The sequence below is a fragment of the Osmia lignaria genome, chromosome 9 (genome assembly GCF_051020975.1).
Source record: "Osmia lignaria lignaria isolate PbOS001 chromosome 9, iyOsmLign1, whole genome shotgun sequence".
Lineage (NCBI taxonomy): Eukaryota > Metazoa > Arthropoda > Insecta > Hymenoptera > Megachilidae > Osmia > Osmia lignaria.
In genome coordinates, this window is record NC_135040.1 from 12,497,568 (window position 1) to 12,513,597 (window position 16,030).

Here is a 16,030-nt window from a genome sequence, read left to right on the forward strand (position 1 = left end):
TTGATATCTTTCATAATTAACACATGTGCATTAATGATTACGAGCTTCATTTATAAAAGATTTAAAAAAAGAGAATTAGCATAGATAAATATTATCTTTTCTTACATTAAAAAAATCCATAATTATTTAATAAATTATTCTTATAACTATTACTTATTTAAAAGAAAAGAAAGAAACATATTTCTGAATGAAATTTCTACATTTTAAACAAAATATTAGAAGAAAATATCTAAACAATTAAGCTCAGATAATATTTTCAAAAATGATTATATTTAAAAATATTTATTGAGGTTTTAAAAGTTATATAAAATTTGATAAAATATCAGAGATAATATATAAGTATTACTGTTAGTATGTTCTATGCATTTATATAATAAATTTTACCTGAAATAAATAAAATAGAAAATAAACTTTTACCAGAGGTAATATTTCATTTGTACATATAGGTTATTATATATTTTTCACTCCACATTATAGAAATATTCAAGTATATATGGCAATTCTTAATATATTTGATGTACTCTATTTGTGGTTGAATGTAAGATAAATTAGATATTCACAGTAATTGACTGCCAGTTTGACATTGACTTTTTATGTTTCAACTGGTATTATTTTTTCAATGTTTTCTACTTGTTTGTCAAAATTTTACTTGTGTTCTAAATTTCGTTTATTGATGTTACACAAGTAATCAAAACATCATTATCATTAATTTTCTATTTAAATCATAATTCTCGAACTCTGCTCCAAATGGGATACAATACTTGGACACCCACATGAAAATGTTTAAATATATGTAATGATGTATTCATTGTAAGTTGTTTTTAAAGTAAATAAGTGCGCGTATCATGCATGGAATTTCGTACGGTTAACTTTGAATTCAAAATGACAACGACTATAATGAAAGGACGAGTTCAAAACAAAAATCCGAAATATTGTACGTGCTCGCCAGTTACGAGATTCTAATTTTTTATGAGGTCACTCATTTCTTTCGGTATCGTAAAGATTTATAGAGCTTCCGCGGACTTATAAACTATGAATACGATTGTCGGAAAGCGAATAATTCAGCAGATTGTATATGTTTCGTCATAAAGCTCGCAACCAAATAGCTTTAGAAAGATTTATAAAACTCACCACGACACAGCACAGCACTGACGACATGCCGCCATGTTGAATGTCAACATTCCAGCATTCACATACAAAACAGGAGCAACTGCGGAGTGATTACAGTTAACAATTTCAATTCATAGCCATCTGGTAATATCGCAATAGAAATAATTATTCACTTGTTCTACTACATATAAAAATAATCAAAAATCAGTATTTAATAACTAATGAAATTAATAATGAATAAGCAACTTTCTGATTACAATGTTCTAAATGTAGGATTAGAACATAGGTGAAAACAAGTATATCACAAATATAACGTTTTTATATGATGATTATAAAGAGATGTTGCTTATAATATCAATGAATATTCCAAAAATAATTGCATTCAATTCTGTTTGAACTATACAAAGATGACTTTACTTAAAAGTATAATAAAGGTACATGTTTTCTAAGGATAAGCAAAGGTACAAATAAAATACTTTTAAGTTCAAAATAAATGAATAACTTAATAATAAAGTAAAAACTTTAATGTATACAGATCTTTTATTTATACATTTATTTTTCAAATACTTATTGATACTACACAAAGTAACTAATTATTTATAATTTACAAATAAAATTTATATTAATAATATTAAAAATATTTTTGCATATGTTATTAAATATTCAGTTTTTGAGAAGTCTCTCCACTTGATGTCCTTGAGTATGTACCAAAATGATTTAGTTGACGCCAATGCACATCTTCAGATTCTGGTGTTGGCGGAGCAGTAGCACATTCTAAACTTAATTGAAGAGCTCTTCTCAAATCATCATCTTCCTCTGTATCATCATTTGCACACATTTTTTTATTATAATCATGAAAATCCAAACTCAGTTTCAGGTACTTATCAATATCATTCTTTTTATTTTCTTCAAAACTTAATTGAAGCGCTCTTTGTAGTTCTGCATTTTCATCGTCTTCTTCTTCTTCGCCTTTTTCAACTTTTATAGAAATTATCTTTTCTTGCGACTTACTTGTCGTTGTTTTCTCCTTACTTGACAATCTTCTGGCAAATGTATTTGACATTGTGTAATTAGCTAAACCTGTAAAAATAGAGATCCTAAGTGTATTGGATGTAAATATACTACAGTAAGTATATGAAGTACTGCAACTTCTCCTATAATGAGGATAGCATTTAGGAGGTCATCTTCTTGTTTAGTACTCAGACAATAACCTTTTACTTCTGGTTTTAACGATGATTGTCCTTTTGATACAGGTTCTATTGGATTTCTCATAAGAATGTCATCTGCAGGACATTGAGGAAGCGTTCCAATAACAATAAAAATAGAATAACCTATAAAGAAATATACAATTTTGTACTTATAGCTTTCTTTCGAACGGATTTCACTAAAATGTTTACCTTCTTGTAATAATTGGGCTAAATACATTGAAAGGTAAGTATCTGATATAAGTTCTGGCCCGCTTAATACTGAATTTAAATTAAACCACTGCTTTCCAATTTTCCTTATAGTAAACCAATGACCTTTATAATTACAAATATATGCTTTCATCTGTCTGAAAATGATATATCTCTTTTAAAATTATACATGCTATAATACATAGTAAATTTTTATTATCTCAATAATGATTGTGAATATAATTTGCAACATTTATTTAAATAATTTAATTTTTTTTTACTTATACATAGTATATTAGGAAGAATTTAAAGAAGAATAAACATACATAGGATCATTTTGTGCCATTATAGCTGCTGGTTCTGTACTATTATATGGAATTAGTTCTAATCCCCAAACTTTTAATGCACTGCTAATAACTTGAACAGAGAAGTATCCACTGTCGTCCATGTTTCCTGATGGTTGCTAAGCAAAATAATTAATGCCCTTTATCACATACAATATTATTAGTTAATATTAATATTCCAGAGAAATTTTTTAGGTGTACATTATACATATATATATAGAAAACAAAGCTTTCAAAGTTTATAACTTATCCTGATACAAATGCATCATTATGCTTATACAGGAAAAGCTACAATGCAATGATTCACCTCTAAAAAAAGTTTGTAATCTTCACTGTCAACTCCAGACTCTGCCATTCTTATCCTTTCCTCCTCATCCATTTGGTGGCCAAAATTGGCAAGGTCTACTGCATTGAAATACGGTCCTTGTAAAAGAGCATTTAAACAATGTTGTGCGCACAAAAAGCCTTCTTGCTGCAATAATTTATTCCGTTAATAATTTGCGCGCAAAAAAAAAACATTAGAAACTTCGTATGTATTATTAGTTACCTTTTCGTGAAATATGGTATCCATTTTCGTAGTACTATTTTAAGGTAATGCGGAAAGCACATAAATATTAAGTAACAACCAAATCATATGTCGAATAATCTTAAAAGATTCTATAATCAAACGTCACCCACAAAAATATTTTTTGGTTAGAACTAGAAATATGTCACATCCAGTTGGCGGTACTTTTGGATTTTATAACTCATGCGCGTAGTATTGCCATCTCGTAACAAATTTTGTAATTGTTATAGATCCGTGTTGACGAAGTATTTTTAGTTTAAAATATATTAATAGTGCTCAATAATTAGTATTTTCGTGAGAACTATGTAATATTAAATTCGTGTTCATAACATTTTTTGAAAATATTAATATGTAGTAGAATGAAATAGAAAATCCCCAGTTTTGTCATAAATATATCCAAAAACATGATAAAAGGATACTAATGTAAAACAAATGATTAAATTAATTGTGTAATAGATAATATATGTGAAAAATTATTGTGCTTCTTTTACACATTTAATTATATGGATCTAACACTGATTGGTTGAAATGAAATTAGTAGATATCAAGTTAGTTATCAAGATATTTTAAGTTCTATCGAAGCAGACCTTAAGCCACATACAAAATATTCTCCAAATTCCATCGAAGAACTATATCCGGACTTGAAGTTACAAGAAGTATCGAAAACTATAAAATTATTATTTAAAGGTTTTAACCGAATTTGAGCCTCGTCTGCTACCACGGCATAGAAAAGGACATCAAACTATTGAGTATCAAGTACCAACGGAGGTAGAAGAAGGAAATCGTGAGTGTACCGGAAAGGAAGGACTTTTGTATTGGCAAGTGCACTGTTGACGTAAATACGTAACTTAAGCAAAAGGTTGAAGTGTACGAGGAAACACGACGGCGTCGACGACCTGTAGCAAAACACCTGCTTTACTTAAAACGAGAGACGGGGACACGGTGACGGCGGGGGCGGCCATACTCAAACAACCGCCGAGCGAAGTGCGCGGCACAGCGCAGAAATGAGACGATAATAAATCGTATTATATTGTTCATAAACCTGGGGAAGAGGTAACGGGTGTAAGTATCACCGTTGATACGTTGGATAAAGAATTACGAGTAAAAGTGAAAACAGAAGTGTGGAAAGTATAGAAGAAAGAGAGGAAAGCGGCCCGTCGAATCGAGGCGCAGGGGACGGTATGAGTACAAAGACGGACGTGAACAGGCGGGTCCTAGCGATTCAAGCTAAAAAAAAGAGGCACAAGCCAAGCAAGCGAAAAGGGAAGGGAAATTCTCAGGGCGAATCAGATACATCAGGTGCTCAGTGCTCAAAAGCACCGGCTGCTCGACAAGGACAAGGATCGGGTTTCTATCAGGATGCTTCGGCACAGAGACCATATTCCAGCGATAATGGAAACAGGTATCTGGCTATTTGTAACATGTGATTCTATTCCCTTACGTCGACGTTTTATTTGCTAACAATTTGCAGTTTAAACAGATCCCTTTTATGCGATACGCTTCGATATCGGACTTTCTATCAAGTTCCATTTATATGTGTTGCCGTATAGTTTAGCGAACACTAAGAAATATTTGATAAATATGTATTCCCAATTAATGTTATTTCTTGCGAAAATTTAAAAACTAGCGTATTGTTTTCTATTTCTTAATTTGCGTTTTCCCCCTTTCCCCTACCTTTCGTTTTTGAAACTGTAACTTATTGACTGAAACTGTGTCATAGCTCAAGTAATGAAACAATAGAGGACGATGATGAAGTATATAGTAGCGAAGATGAGGAGCAGGAAGATAGCAGCGATTATTGTAAAGGAGGATACCATCCTGTCAAAATAGGAGATTTATTCTTAAATCGTTACCATGTAACTCGTAAACTTGGTTGGGGTCATTTTTCAACAGTATGGCTCTGTTGGGACTTACAGGTATGTATTCGACTAAAGGCGATAGTTATTTTTCTGCTTATTAAGTTTAGAAACGGGAATGTTTTGAAATATTTTGTACAGGATAAACGATTTGTGGCACTTAAAGTGGTCAAATCTGCATCTCATTTTACTGAAACTGCATTGGATGAAATTAAATTATTAAAAGATGTGCGCGATACAGATCCTAGCGATCCTAAGCGCAATAAAACCGTCCAGTTGCTCAATGACTTCAAGATCAGTGGTATTAATGGTCTGCATGTTTGCATGGTATTTGAAGTGCTTGGACATAATCTTCTTAAATTGATCATCAAATCCAACTATAGAGGAATTCCAAGAAACAATGTTAAACGTATCATCAGACAAGTTCTTGAAGGTCTTGATTATCTTCATAATAAATGTAAGATATCAATAAACTTATTCAGTATTGAATGTTGCTTTAATTGCACACGATTCACATGAATAAATTAAAAGTACTGAAATTAACTTTTAGAAATCATAAGTTACAATATTGAAAATATATTAAAATTAGTTTTCGCTACATAACAACTTATTTTCAGGTAAAATTATTCATACAGATATTAAACCCGAAAATGTTCTTATTTGTGTCGATGAAGCTTATATAAGAAAGTTGGCTTGCGAAGCTACCGAATTGCATTCTCTTGGAATGAAATTACCGGTATCTTTAATTTCGACTGCACCAAAGGAATTTCAAGAGCCCACTCCAAATTCTAAGATGTCAAAAAATAAGAAGAAGAAGCTCAAAAAGAAAGCTAAGCGACAAAACGAACTGTTGAAAAAACAAATGGAACAAATTGAAGAACTTGAGGAGCAAAATAAACTAGCGAATAGCACAAGAGAAAACGGTGAATTAGAAACAAATAGTCCGGATCAAGATATAAATACAGAAAGTATAGAAGATAATACTGAAAGCAAAGGTTCACCGGATATTTCAGAACCGTCTGCACCTTCATTGCATATAAATGGTGTAGATAGTTTAGCAGGTGGAGAGAAAGTAGAAAATCAATTACCTCAACAATCTGAAAAGATGGATAATGCAAACTTATGTGATGTAGAAAAGAGTTGTGGAGAAGGAGCATTATCACCCGATCATGAAGATGCAGACGAATGTAGTGAGGGTAAAATTAATAGAAAATAGTTGATCATGCGTTCAAATTAATTTGTCTTTATTTCATATTCATTATTTACAGGTCGTAATTTACATCCACCTGAAAGTAAACAATTAAAACGAGCATCCGTAGCTCCTTTAGATCCTGCCTTAGTGGAATGTGATGTCGAAGTAAAAATAGCAGACCTTGGTAACGCGTGTTGGGTCAACAAAAAATTTACAGACGATATTCAGACTCGTCAATACAGATCGTTAGAAGTGTTACTAGGATCTGGATACGATACATCTGCGGATATATGGTCCACTGCCTGTATGGCATTCGAATTAGCAACCGGTGATTATCTCTTTGAACCACATAGTGGCAATTATTATTGCAGGTAAGATTACCAATTTAGTCTATCATCTTTTTTGTAAACTATCTTCTTTATGATAAATAATATAATAACATATGCCTTATTATTGCAGAGACGAAGATCACTTAGCTCATATTATAGAATTACTTGGAGAAATACCTAGGCACATTGCTCTTTCAGGTAAAAACTCGAAAGCGTATTTCAATAAGAAAGGAGAATTGAAACGTATTACTGGATTGAAACCTTGGGGACTGTACGATGTGCTTACGGAAAAATATGATTGGTCACCAAGAGAAGCACGTGAGTTTGAAGAGTTCCTAACTCCGATGCTCGAGTTTGACCCGAGTATGCGAGCTACAGCAGCAGAGTGCCTGAAGCATCCGTGGCTGCAAATCAAAAAGTGATCGTATTTTTTATCATTTTATCTTTAAATTTTTCAACTCCAAACTCTACCATCTTGATGTAATCATAAGTCGAGAGTGTAACAAAAAGCAACGACCGATAATAGTCGGATTCATTCAAACTCTATATACGATATTTTATTTTCGCGTAACAAGTGTATTATTATTCAAAAACGCACACTATAAGGTTATTTAATATTTAATATATTATATATATACATGCATATATATATATATTGTTATACAATACAAAATTATTATGAATGCATCTTGTAAATTATAATTTAGAAAGGTTTTACAATTTTTAACTATTAATAATTTTACAGTCATTGACATCCACTCACTTCTGAGTAGTTTCAAATAACAAAGGAAACGATTAAAATATTCGAACAATTGGGAAAGAAAACTTGCAACATTCCACCAAATTCCAATATTTGTAACAGTTGGATGTGCTTTTTCATTGTAACACTCTCGACAGTGGCTGCCTACTTGTGTATTTATAAATTTGTTAAATCATGTTTTTCATTTAGTAATGATATCTTAAATTAAAATTTCGTAGTACTTTATTACTTTACACGGTTATCGTTATACTATCCTTTATACTTGTCACTTAATTTATCAAATATCCCAAGAGTCATGGGACCTACTCATAATGTATTTTAGTAAAGGGCAGGCCCATTGTTGTGCTATAATGAATATTAAAATCTTCATTATCATATTTTTCTTTTTTTTTTTTTTTGCATTACATTTATTATTCGAAAGTTTTCGATAGTAGATTTTTTTTACTGTGATCTCTCCTTGTGCTTAATTAATATTCTAAAAGATATAATAATCATTATTGTAGTTTCGATACTGCTTTAGAAATGAAAAATACTCATTACACATACGCCGGAACGTGTGTTTAAGGAACTGAACCTTTGTACAAATTCAATGAATGCAGAAATACGTGTATCATTAATATAATTAAGAGTTGGTCGCCAGATTCTTGGTACGGTGGTCGAAATAGGACAGTGAATACTTTATTAAATTGTAGAAAAGTAAATCTAAAGGGAATATAATCTTGTTGGACTTGTGTAAATTGTAACCACATTACAGGATATGTTTGTGATTCTAAAAGAGAACAAGAGATTTGTAATAAACTTGTAGTGACATATACACTGTCGGATTTCGAACAATTACGGAATAGATTCAATAATTGTGGCACATATTTTTGTTCGATTCATTATAAATTTCTTTAATGTAGGGTGAGTCAGTCGACTTGATCATTTTAAATTACTAGTAAACTGTTTATTGATTGAAGAATATGTTTCAGACAAATATCGTATGGCAGTAAAGAAGAATGTACAGTTCAATAATTAATTTTTATTAATTAACATCCAACATCCTACTGTGAAATATTTTTTCATGCAACAAATAGTTTATGAATAATTTAAAGCAGTTAAATTAGCTGACTTACTCTACGTACTGTTAAGATGTATATCATATATATATACATATATGTATAATGTACAATACTGAAGAAAGAAGACGAGTTTCTGCATCATGACTGACATTTTGGTGAAATAATTGTGGCAATGGATATACAATGTTAAGTTCTGTGCGACCTTCTTTACTTTGAGCTATTGACTGATTATTAAGCTCTCTGCCCATAAGTTGTCTTCTATTTTATAACGAAGAAAGCGAAACAGTACAACTCAACTGGATATTCAACATCATCACGAACGTATTTTGTATCGTTGAATTCTGTTTATGCTTCCAAACGAATGTTCTGTTTCGCTTAATCTGCCAATATTAAGATCATTCGATTAACAGAAGAAAGCAAAGAGAACAAGTGTGATTAATTAAAAGCATTTTGTACAACACAGGTGGAGACGCATACGAAAAGGATATTTACGAATTAAGTTATATATATTAAATGGGAACTGCATACGTTTCTTCTTGATGAAGGAGAAGCAATGATGATTTGAAAATCGTTTTACAATTTTTAATTAAATTATATTGATTGTCGTTGAACGAATTTCGTAAGTAAATATGATTTTGATACAATTTAGTGGTCCATCGCATCATTTGATAGAAATTCATTTTAAATGTTTAAAAGAAAGTGTATTGAAGGGGGAAACGTTAACTTTCACGATGTGTAGAGAACACACAACGACCAAAATCATAACGAGACGTTTGATCTTATTTCATCTATATCTGTATCCTTAACTAGAGAAACCTCTCTTCTACCCTTGCTGTGATTCATGAGAATCTTCAAGTATGTGACACTATGTCGTCTTATGAATTTAAAACAAATTCTCTTCGTTTCGAAGTAATACTCGTCTTAACGTGTGTGTTTCTTTTTTTTTTCCTTACAAATCATGCGATCCCACTGTAGTTACAACCTTGGGACTGATATGATAGCAATCCTGTTGAATTTGTACAGTATAACAACTGAAGTTAATTAATAGATATGTATGTATATTATGTATAACCGGTATTATCCAGTGAAATGCGGCCAATGAAATGCGAATGATACGAGTGCATCAATTAAGGCATAAAAGGGAATGTATTCTTCAAGTTAAACACATCTCTAGTTTCTACCGTCCTTAACGCTGATTGATCACCGATCGCCATGCGATTGTACGTTAACAATAAAATCAATGTTTTAACGAGAGAGTGTATAATAAGATGTTGACATTGCTGGACGAAGAGCATCACTGTGTAAAGCTTTTAACGGTACAAGTATTCTCTTCTATAACAAAATGGATGGATCGGTTTCTTTAACAGCGGTTTAACGAATTCAAAGGACGTGTGATTTTTCATCGTGTAGCCGCACATGTATATATATATATATATTTACAAACACACAAACATATACATATTATACATAGAAATAAATTGAATGACAGTTTACGTAGGTGTGATTCGCTGCTTGGCGCTAGGATAGTTAGGATGAAATTAACAAACATTAATAGTAAAAAACAACAAATGTGTATAGCTTGATGTACGAGAGTCTCCCATTTCCCTCTGAAGTTCGAGCAAGTCATTGTATTCATATTAAAAACGTTTTAAGGCTCGACGTGTATTGTTTCTCTCTGAATAATAAGAGGGTGATATCTATATGCGTATAGAATTTAAAGACCAGTGGGAGAGTTAAGCGAAGTCGAGAATACTGTATCGACAGGGACCCAAATTTGAAACTTCTTCAGAGATCTATATTCCAATTGATAGGTCTGAACAATGAACGGTGTAATTGGGATCATCAACAATGGAGGAGGTTCATTTTAATTTCTCCAATAGAATTGGGTCTTTGAGAAAGCTTCGTTGCCGTTTCTTCTCTGTCAGTCTACTCTCGTTCAAGCGAAATATTGAAAGATAGCGTGCTACAAATTTAATGAGAGAAATTGTTAACGCACCGAGGAAGAACAAGTGATAATCAGTACCAAGGAAGCGCGCGTAGAGATACTGGAATCACTAGAAAATACAATGTGTGTGATTTTTGTAATATTACAACGTTAAAAAAAAAAACCGAGGGTTTTGTCGAACGGATGAAACGAAGAAGATAAAAATCAGACGTTTGATAAGAGGAAAAATAATAATAATAATAATAAAAAAGAAGAGAACAAATGGTTTCAAGTGAACCCCAAATTGTATTATGTAAATTGTGACGTGTATGACACGCATCTATGCGATATAATGTAAATATTGAAATGTAATTGGGGGTTTTACACATTTTTAGACCGAACGCGTCTGCATTATAAACCGATAACGTTAGGAAGTGCTGAGAAAACCCAGTCCCAACGGATTATATTGTGACCTGTAAACGACTACTTTAACCGAATTATAATCCCTTGGAACTTTTTCTGTAATAAATGGGTGAAAAATCGAGGTATGACGTATTGTAATCTTACGGATCGGTATGTATAGTCGTACTGGTCATAGCGTTTGTAGAATCATTTAACTCTGCATGCTTAGCCGATTGCTCGATGTTGTACATACACACGTGTACCGTACTGAGCAACATTAATAAGAATATAAACTGTATCGATAAAAATTGCATATAGAGATGCTCGTGATATACGATCATTTTTAGAAATTTATTGGATGATCATCCAGTGCGTGAATAATATTTGAGCAGATAATACGTATAATTTACATTGACTGGAGCATCGACATAAAAAAAAGCAAACAAATGGGAGGCAAGTGTGGTTTTCCATGCTATTAGACAATACTTCAATGTTATAGCGAGGATAATATCCTTTATTAAAGTTGACTTCAAATAAAACGTGCCCCATGTATAAGGAAATAATCTTGCGCGTTTATTAGATTTCAATCGCACTAAAGAAAAAAAAAAGAGAGAAACATTTTACACTTGGTTCAAACTTAACGTGAAATTCATTACGGTGTTTCCTGTATTTAATATATTTTTGCATTGAACAAGAAACAACTTATCATAGAATCAAAACGCGTACGTTTTTTCTATGTACGTCCATGTCGTACCATTGCACTTGGCGATTGGAAAGGAAATACCGTAAAAGAAGGATCAACCGTAGCAAGTGCATTTAAAAGGAAATTTACATAATTTTTCAGAAACATGCCTCATGCTCCAGTCACTCGATGTACGACCAGATGAGGCATAAAAAAACCGTAGAACATAATAAAGTAGCGATAACGAATCGAATAAATAAACGGATTTGATGTTTAGACGCTGCCTCCGTTATGTGCCCTGCCTCAAAAGAATAAGATAATGTACCCACCTCCCGAGATCGGTATATGATATTAAAAATAAATTCACATTAAAATAATATTTTCTGTACATGTTGTTATACCCCCCTGCATGATGCTTAAACCTAATAAACGAACCATTTGTTTTTCGATAACAGTGATTTATTGTACACTACCGAGCACGGTAGGCTTCGTTTCAAATAAACTATCATTTAAAAAATAAACTAAATGATAGAACATTGTTTTAGTAACAATGATATATATTTAAATGAAAATACATCTGCTGTATTGCAGAAAACAAAGTATCGCCCAATGAACATATAATACACACAATATATGACAATTTTATATAACAATAATTTAATAATGCGATACAATATTCATAAATATAGCCAGTATTAAAAAACAAATAACAAGAATAACAATAAAGATTTGTATGTCTAGATTTATCAAAAAACATCAATCTCGTCAAATTACTATTTTTGAATACTGAAATTAAATTCTGTGCAACGTGTTCTCCCTTCAATAAAATTTATATAATTAATTATTTGGAAAAATATTATTAGACGTATTCTGATACATAATTATTTGAGTGTAGGTAGCCACGAATATACAGTACAATAAGTACATTTTTAGTGCCGTATGAAATTTATGGTATCGTACAAATACTTAACGCAACATTACTATTTCGTGACTTTTTTTGTGTAGAAACTAAATGTTTTTCAAAGTATCACATACACCCTCGCGTCATTATATCACTATGTCTCGTTGAATACTATAACGTTTTATGGTCAATTACGTATTAACTTGTTATTTGTAAACAAGTCCGATATTAAGAATATTATGCCAATTTCTGTAATACAATATTCGTATATAATACATATGTTTTAACTGATGAAATAATCCATAATTATAGCTATATAAACCGATTATTAATCAGACCAATCCTCGCTGATTCTGTAAATTAATTTCAAATCTATTAATACTTTAAAATCTTAATGTACATCAAGTACAACCCTTCACCACCGATAAGCTTTGAGAGCAAAGCAAATGTTTGGACATCATCTTCGTAAAAACATTTTCATAGCTAAATCACAATTATAAGCTATTTGCTGAAGCTAACAAATAATTATTTTGTATTAACATTTCAATTTCTTTAATAATACCTTATTGTCATATGAAATATTATTTCATTTTAGTACAAATTAATATAATTTTGAACATTAAAACTATGTATTGTATACATTGCATAACGAAAATTAAAACTATATTTCATATAGCAATCACAGAAGATATTCTTTTTTTTTTTTTTTTTAATTCTCATTCACGTATTTACAAAAGTTTGTATACATTCACTGATAAGCATAGCATTAACAGCAAATTTAGCACAGCACACAAAAATATGTTATATACTTAATATAGACCCGTGACTTGGACGTCCTTTGCTTTGCTTTCCATTTACTTGACTCTGGTTTTCTGCTGATAAATTTATAGTTAATTGTGCCGTTGACGCCGTAGTAACTTCATCGTCTGATTCCATAGGGCTAATTCGAATAGCTTGATACCATTGATTCGTTAAATCTGTCATTTGAGATTTACAATCTTTTAATTCTTGTTGAGTAAATCTTCTTGTAAAGAAAGGAATAAAGAATTTTAGATCCCATCTTGCAAAACCACGAATTCGAGACTGAAGAAAAGATACTTCAATTTCTTCTTCCGTAAGTTCTGACAGGTGTTCTGAATCTATTGTTTGTCCCTGAAATAAAAATACAATATACAAGATACATGTACTATTTTTATATACATACATGTATGCGTATAAACATACCCATTCTCTAGTTTTACTTAATGAAATTTCTTTATCTTTCCTTTTTCTTCTACTATTACTTTTCTGTTTCTTTTCTGCTCTTAAGAATTTTAATAACGGCATTGTGGAGCCACCAAATATTAATGTTGTAAATAATACAATAATTAATGTGGTGGTAATAATCACATGCCGTGTTTCATCACTGAAATCCAAATGCAGTGACAAAGCATAAGAAATGGCACCTCTTAGACCACTAAACCACATTATAAACATCATTTTTCGAGTAATTTGATGTTCTCGAAAACGATTAACAAGGAAAGCTAAAGGAAAGATGTTTGCAGCTCTACCAATTAGACATAGAATTATAGACCATATAATGAGTGCTGGTTCCACCTGTGATTGAAATAAATAATATTATTTATAAATGTAAAATATTATTGTGGCAAATAATTTTTAATATTTTACCCGATGCCTAAAGCTGAACAAAGCTAATCCTAAGTACGCGAATACACAAGTTTCAGCAATAAATGCTAAAGTCCTCATTGTTTGTTGCATTGTAATTTGAGTTACAGTTGATAAGTTAAAATGTGTGTAATGCGACATTACAATTCCATTAAACAATATTGCCATAATACCTGGAATAATATATTTAAATGTTAAGTAATTTTATTATGATACTAAAATACTATTAAATGTGAACATTGGTATTCATACCAGATAGCTGTATGCCTTCTGCCAAAACGTATGGTGCATACGTAAATACCAACATAAGTCCAAATTCAAGAGAAGGATTTTTTCTGAGATCTACATGTTTCAGTAATAATGCGCTTATAAGGGCAAAAACAACTCCAATGCCAGCAGAAGCAAAGAACATAAGACAAAATCTGTTTAAGCCAAGAATAATGGCTTCGCTAGTAGTTGTTGCATTATTGGACTCTAATACTGATGTAGTTAGTACAATAGAAATAGCATCATTTAAAATAGATTCCCCAAAAACTAACATATTCAATACTGGATCTACATCTAAGGCATGAAATATAGCTACCGTAGCAACAGGATCTACTGCCGATATTAACGACCCAAACGCAAAACTTTCAACAAAACTAAGTTTATATGCCACCTGAGCCAATCCCAATAAATAAATACCAGCTCCTATAACAAATGCCGATATCGCTGTGCCAAATATGGCAAAAACTAAAATACTACCAATGTTTTGAAAGAAATTTCCTTTATGTAAATTATAGCCAGATTCAAATATAATAGGTGGGAGGAGCACAAGAAAAAAGGCTGTCGGCGAGAAGGCTTCTTCTTTCCTCCAATTAGCTATATTTTGATTTGACATTAGATTTATGATCATGCCAATAGCTCCTCCCAAAAATACAATGACTACAGATTCTGGTAAGTATTGAAAATTTGTTTCTAACATAAGATGTATAAGTAAGATGCCTAAAGCTAGAACGCAAAGAACAAAAAATATAGACATAGAACTATTATGTTCTTCTTCTGCAGATCCTTTGTCAGGTAATACTGGTTCTGCTGGCATAATTGTTGTTGTACTTGCATTTGTTGAATTACTGATATCTGAGCTTTGAGATGGAATCGTGAAATCCGACATATTACTTCCATTTTTATCGTTGATAGTATTTGTGGATATTGTTGTAACTTTCTCAGTAGTTTGATTATAACTGTCATGTTCAGGTCGAACTGTAGTTGTGGTTACATTGTGAGGTATTGTATTAGCTACGCTTGAAGTACTGACATTTAATTTCAAGTTACTGGTGTCGTAACTATTTGATACGTATGACTCTGTTGAAGCATCGGTACTTAAATTTGTTTGCTTGAGAATTTGTAACGTGATATTCTTATTGCCCACCGTGACAGTTTCATTTTTGAGGTTAGAAATTTTTTGTGCATATGAAGTTGTCGTCAATAAACCAAGAGTAAAGAATATTACACTGATAACAACATTTCTGTGTAAAAGTTTATTACTACCTGAATACAAATTCATTTTTAAATTATTTTCACATTATCACGTAACAATTAAATAGACGTTCCTTCAATTATCAAAAAACAGTATGGTAAAATAGATACAGCTGATCGTTCGTAATATTTCGATATGTCATGTCGCTGTATGTTTACGTCAGCAATAGTACATACACGTGCTCTAACCAAAAAGGAATAATTTAAATCTTGCAATGATAAACAAATTAGAATTTTTATCTTTAAAATCTAAAATAAAGCATAAGAAATGAATAAAAATCAAACAAGTGAAATTGTTGCATCAACAAATATTTATGAAAATATTTT

The 16,030-nt window shown here is 31.4% G+C and overlaps 3 protein-coding genes across 5 annotated transcripts; 1 reads left to right on the forward strand and 2 right to left on the reverse strand.

Annotated features, from left to right (window-relative positions):
- Positions 1–1,667: 1,667 nt before the first annotated feature.
- LOC117606131 (ataxin-3) lies at positions 1,668–3,683 on the reverse strand. Of its 2 annotated transcripts, XM_034328189.2 has the most exons (6): positions 3,396–3,683; positions 3,156–3,320; positions 2,831–2,967; positions 2,508–2,662; positions 2,322–2,441; positions 1,673–2,190 (listed from the first exon to the last, which is right to left on the reverse strand). In XM_034328189.2, exons 1-6 carry the CDS (start codon positions 3,417–3,419, stop codon positions 1,766–1,768), a joined length of 1,026 nt encoding a protein of 341 aa, XP_034184080.1. In that variant the 5' UTR covers positions 3,420–3,683; the 3' UTR covers positions 1,673–1,765. The 2 variants fall into 2 exon arrangements, with proteins under 2 accessions (XP_034184084.1, XP_034184080.1); XM_034328193.2 differs by lacking the exon at positions 3,396–3,683 and having other exon boundaries at positions 1,668–2,190; positions 2,831–2,988; positions 3,156–3,286.
- A 164-nt stretch (positions 3,684–3,847) lies between these two features.
- Positions 3,848–11,773, forward strand: SRPK (SR splicing factor protein kinase). Of its 2 annotated transcripts, none has more exons than XM_034328137.2 (7): positions 3,848–4,815; positions 5,134–5,329; positions 5,411–5,726; positions 5,887–6,459; positions 6,538–6,832; positions 6,921–7,208; positions 8,522–11,773. In XM_034328137.2, exons 1-7 carry the CDS (start codon positions 4,595–4,597, stop codon positions 8,562–8,564), a joined length of 1,932 nt encoding a protein of 643 aa, XP_034184028.1. In that variant the 5' UTR covers positions 3,848–4,594; the 3' UTR covers positions 8,565–11,773. The 2 variants fall into 2 exon arrangements, with proteins under 2 accessions (XP_034184028.1, XP_034184019.1); XM_034328128.2 differs by having other exon boundaries at positions 3,855–4,815; positions 5,887–6,465.
- A 136-nt stretch (positions 11,774–11,909) lies between these two features.
- On the reverse strand, positions 11,910–15,861 carry Nhe1 (Na[+]/H[+] hydrogen exchanger 1). Its single transcript, XM_034328118.2, has 5 exons — positions 14,438–15,861; positions 14,189–14,358; positions 13,745–14,116; positions 13,341–13,672; positions 11,910–12,873 (listed from the first exon to the last, which is right to left on the reverse strand). The coding sequence occupies exons 1-5, from the start codon at positions 15,729–15,731 to the stop codon at positions 12,849–12,851; spliced, it is 2,193 nt and encodes a 730-aa protein (XP_034184009.1). The 5' UTR covers positions 15,732–15,861; the 3' UTR covers positions 11,910–12,848.
- Positions 15,862–16,030: the final 169 nt, after the last annotated feature.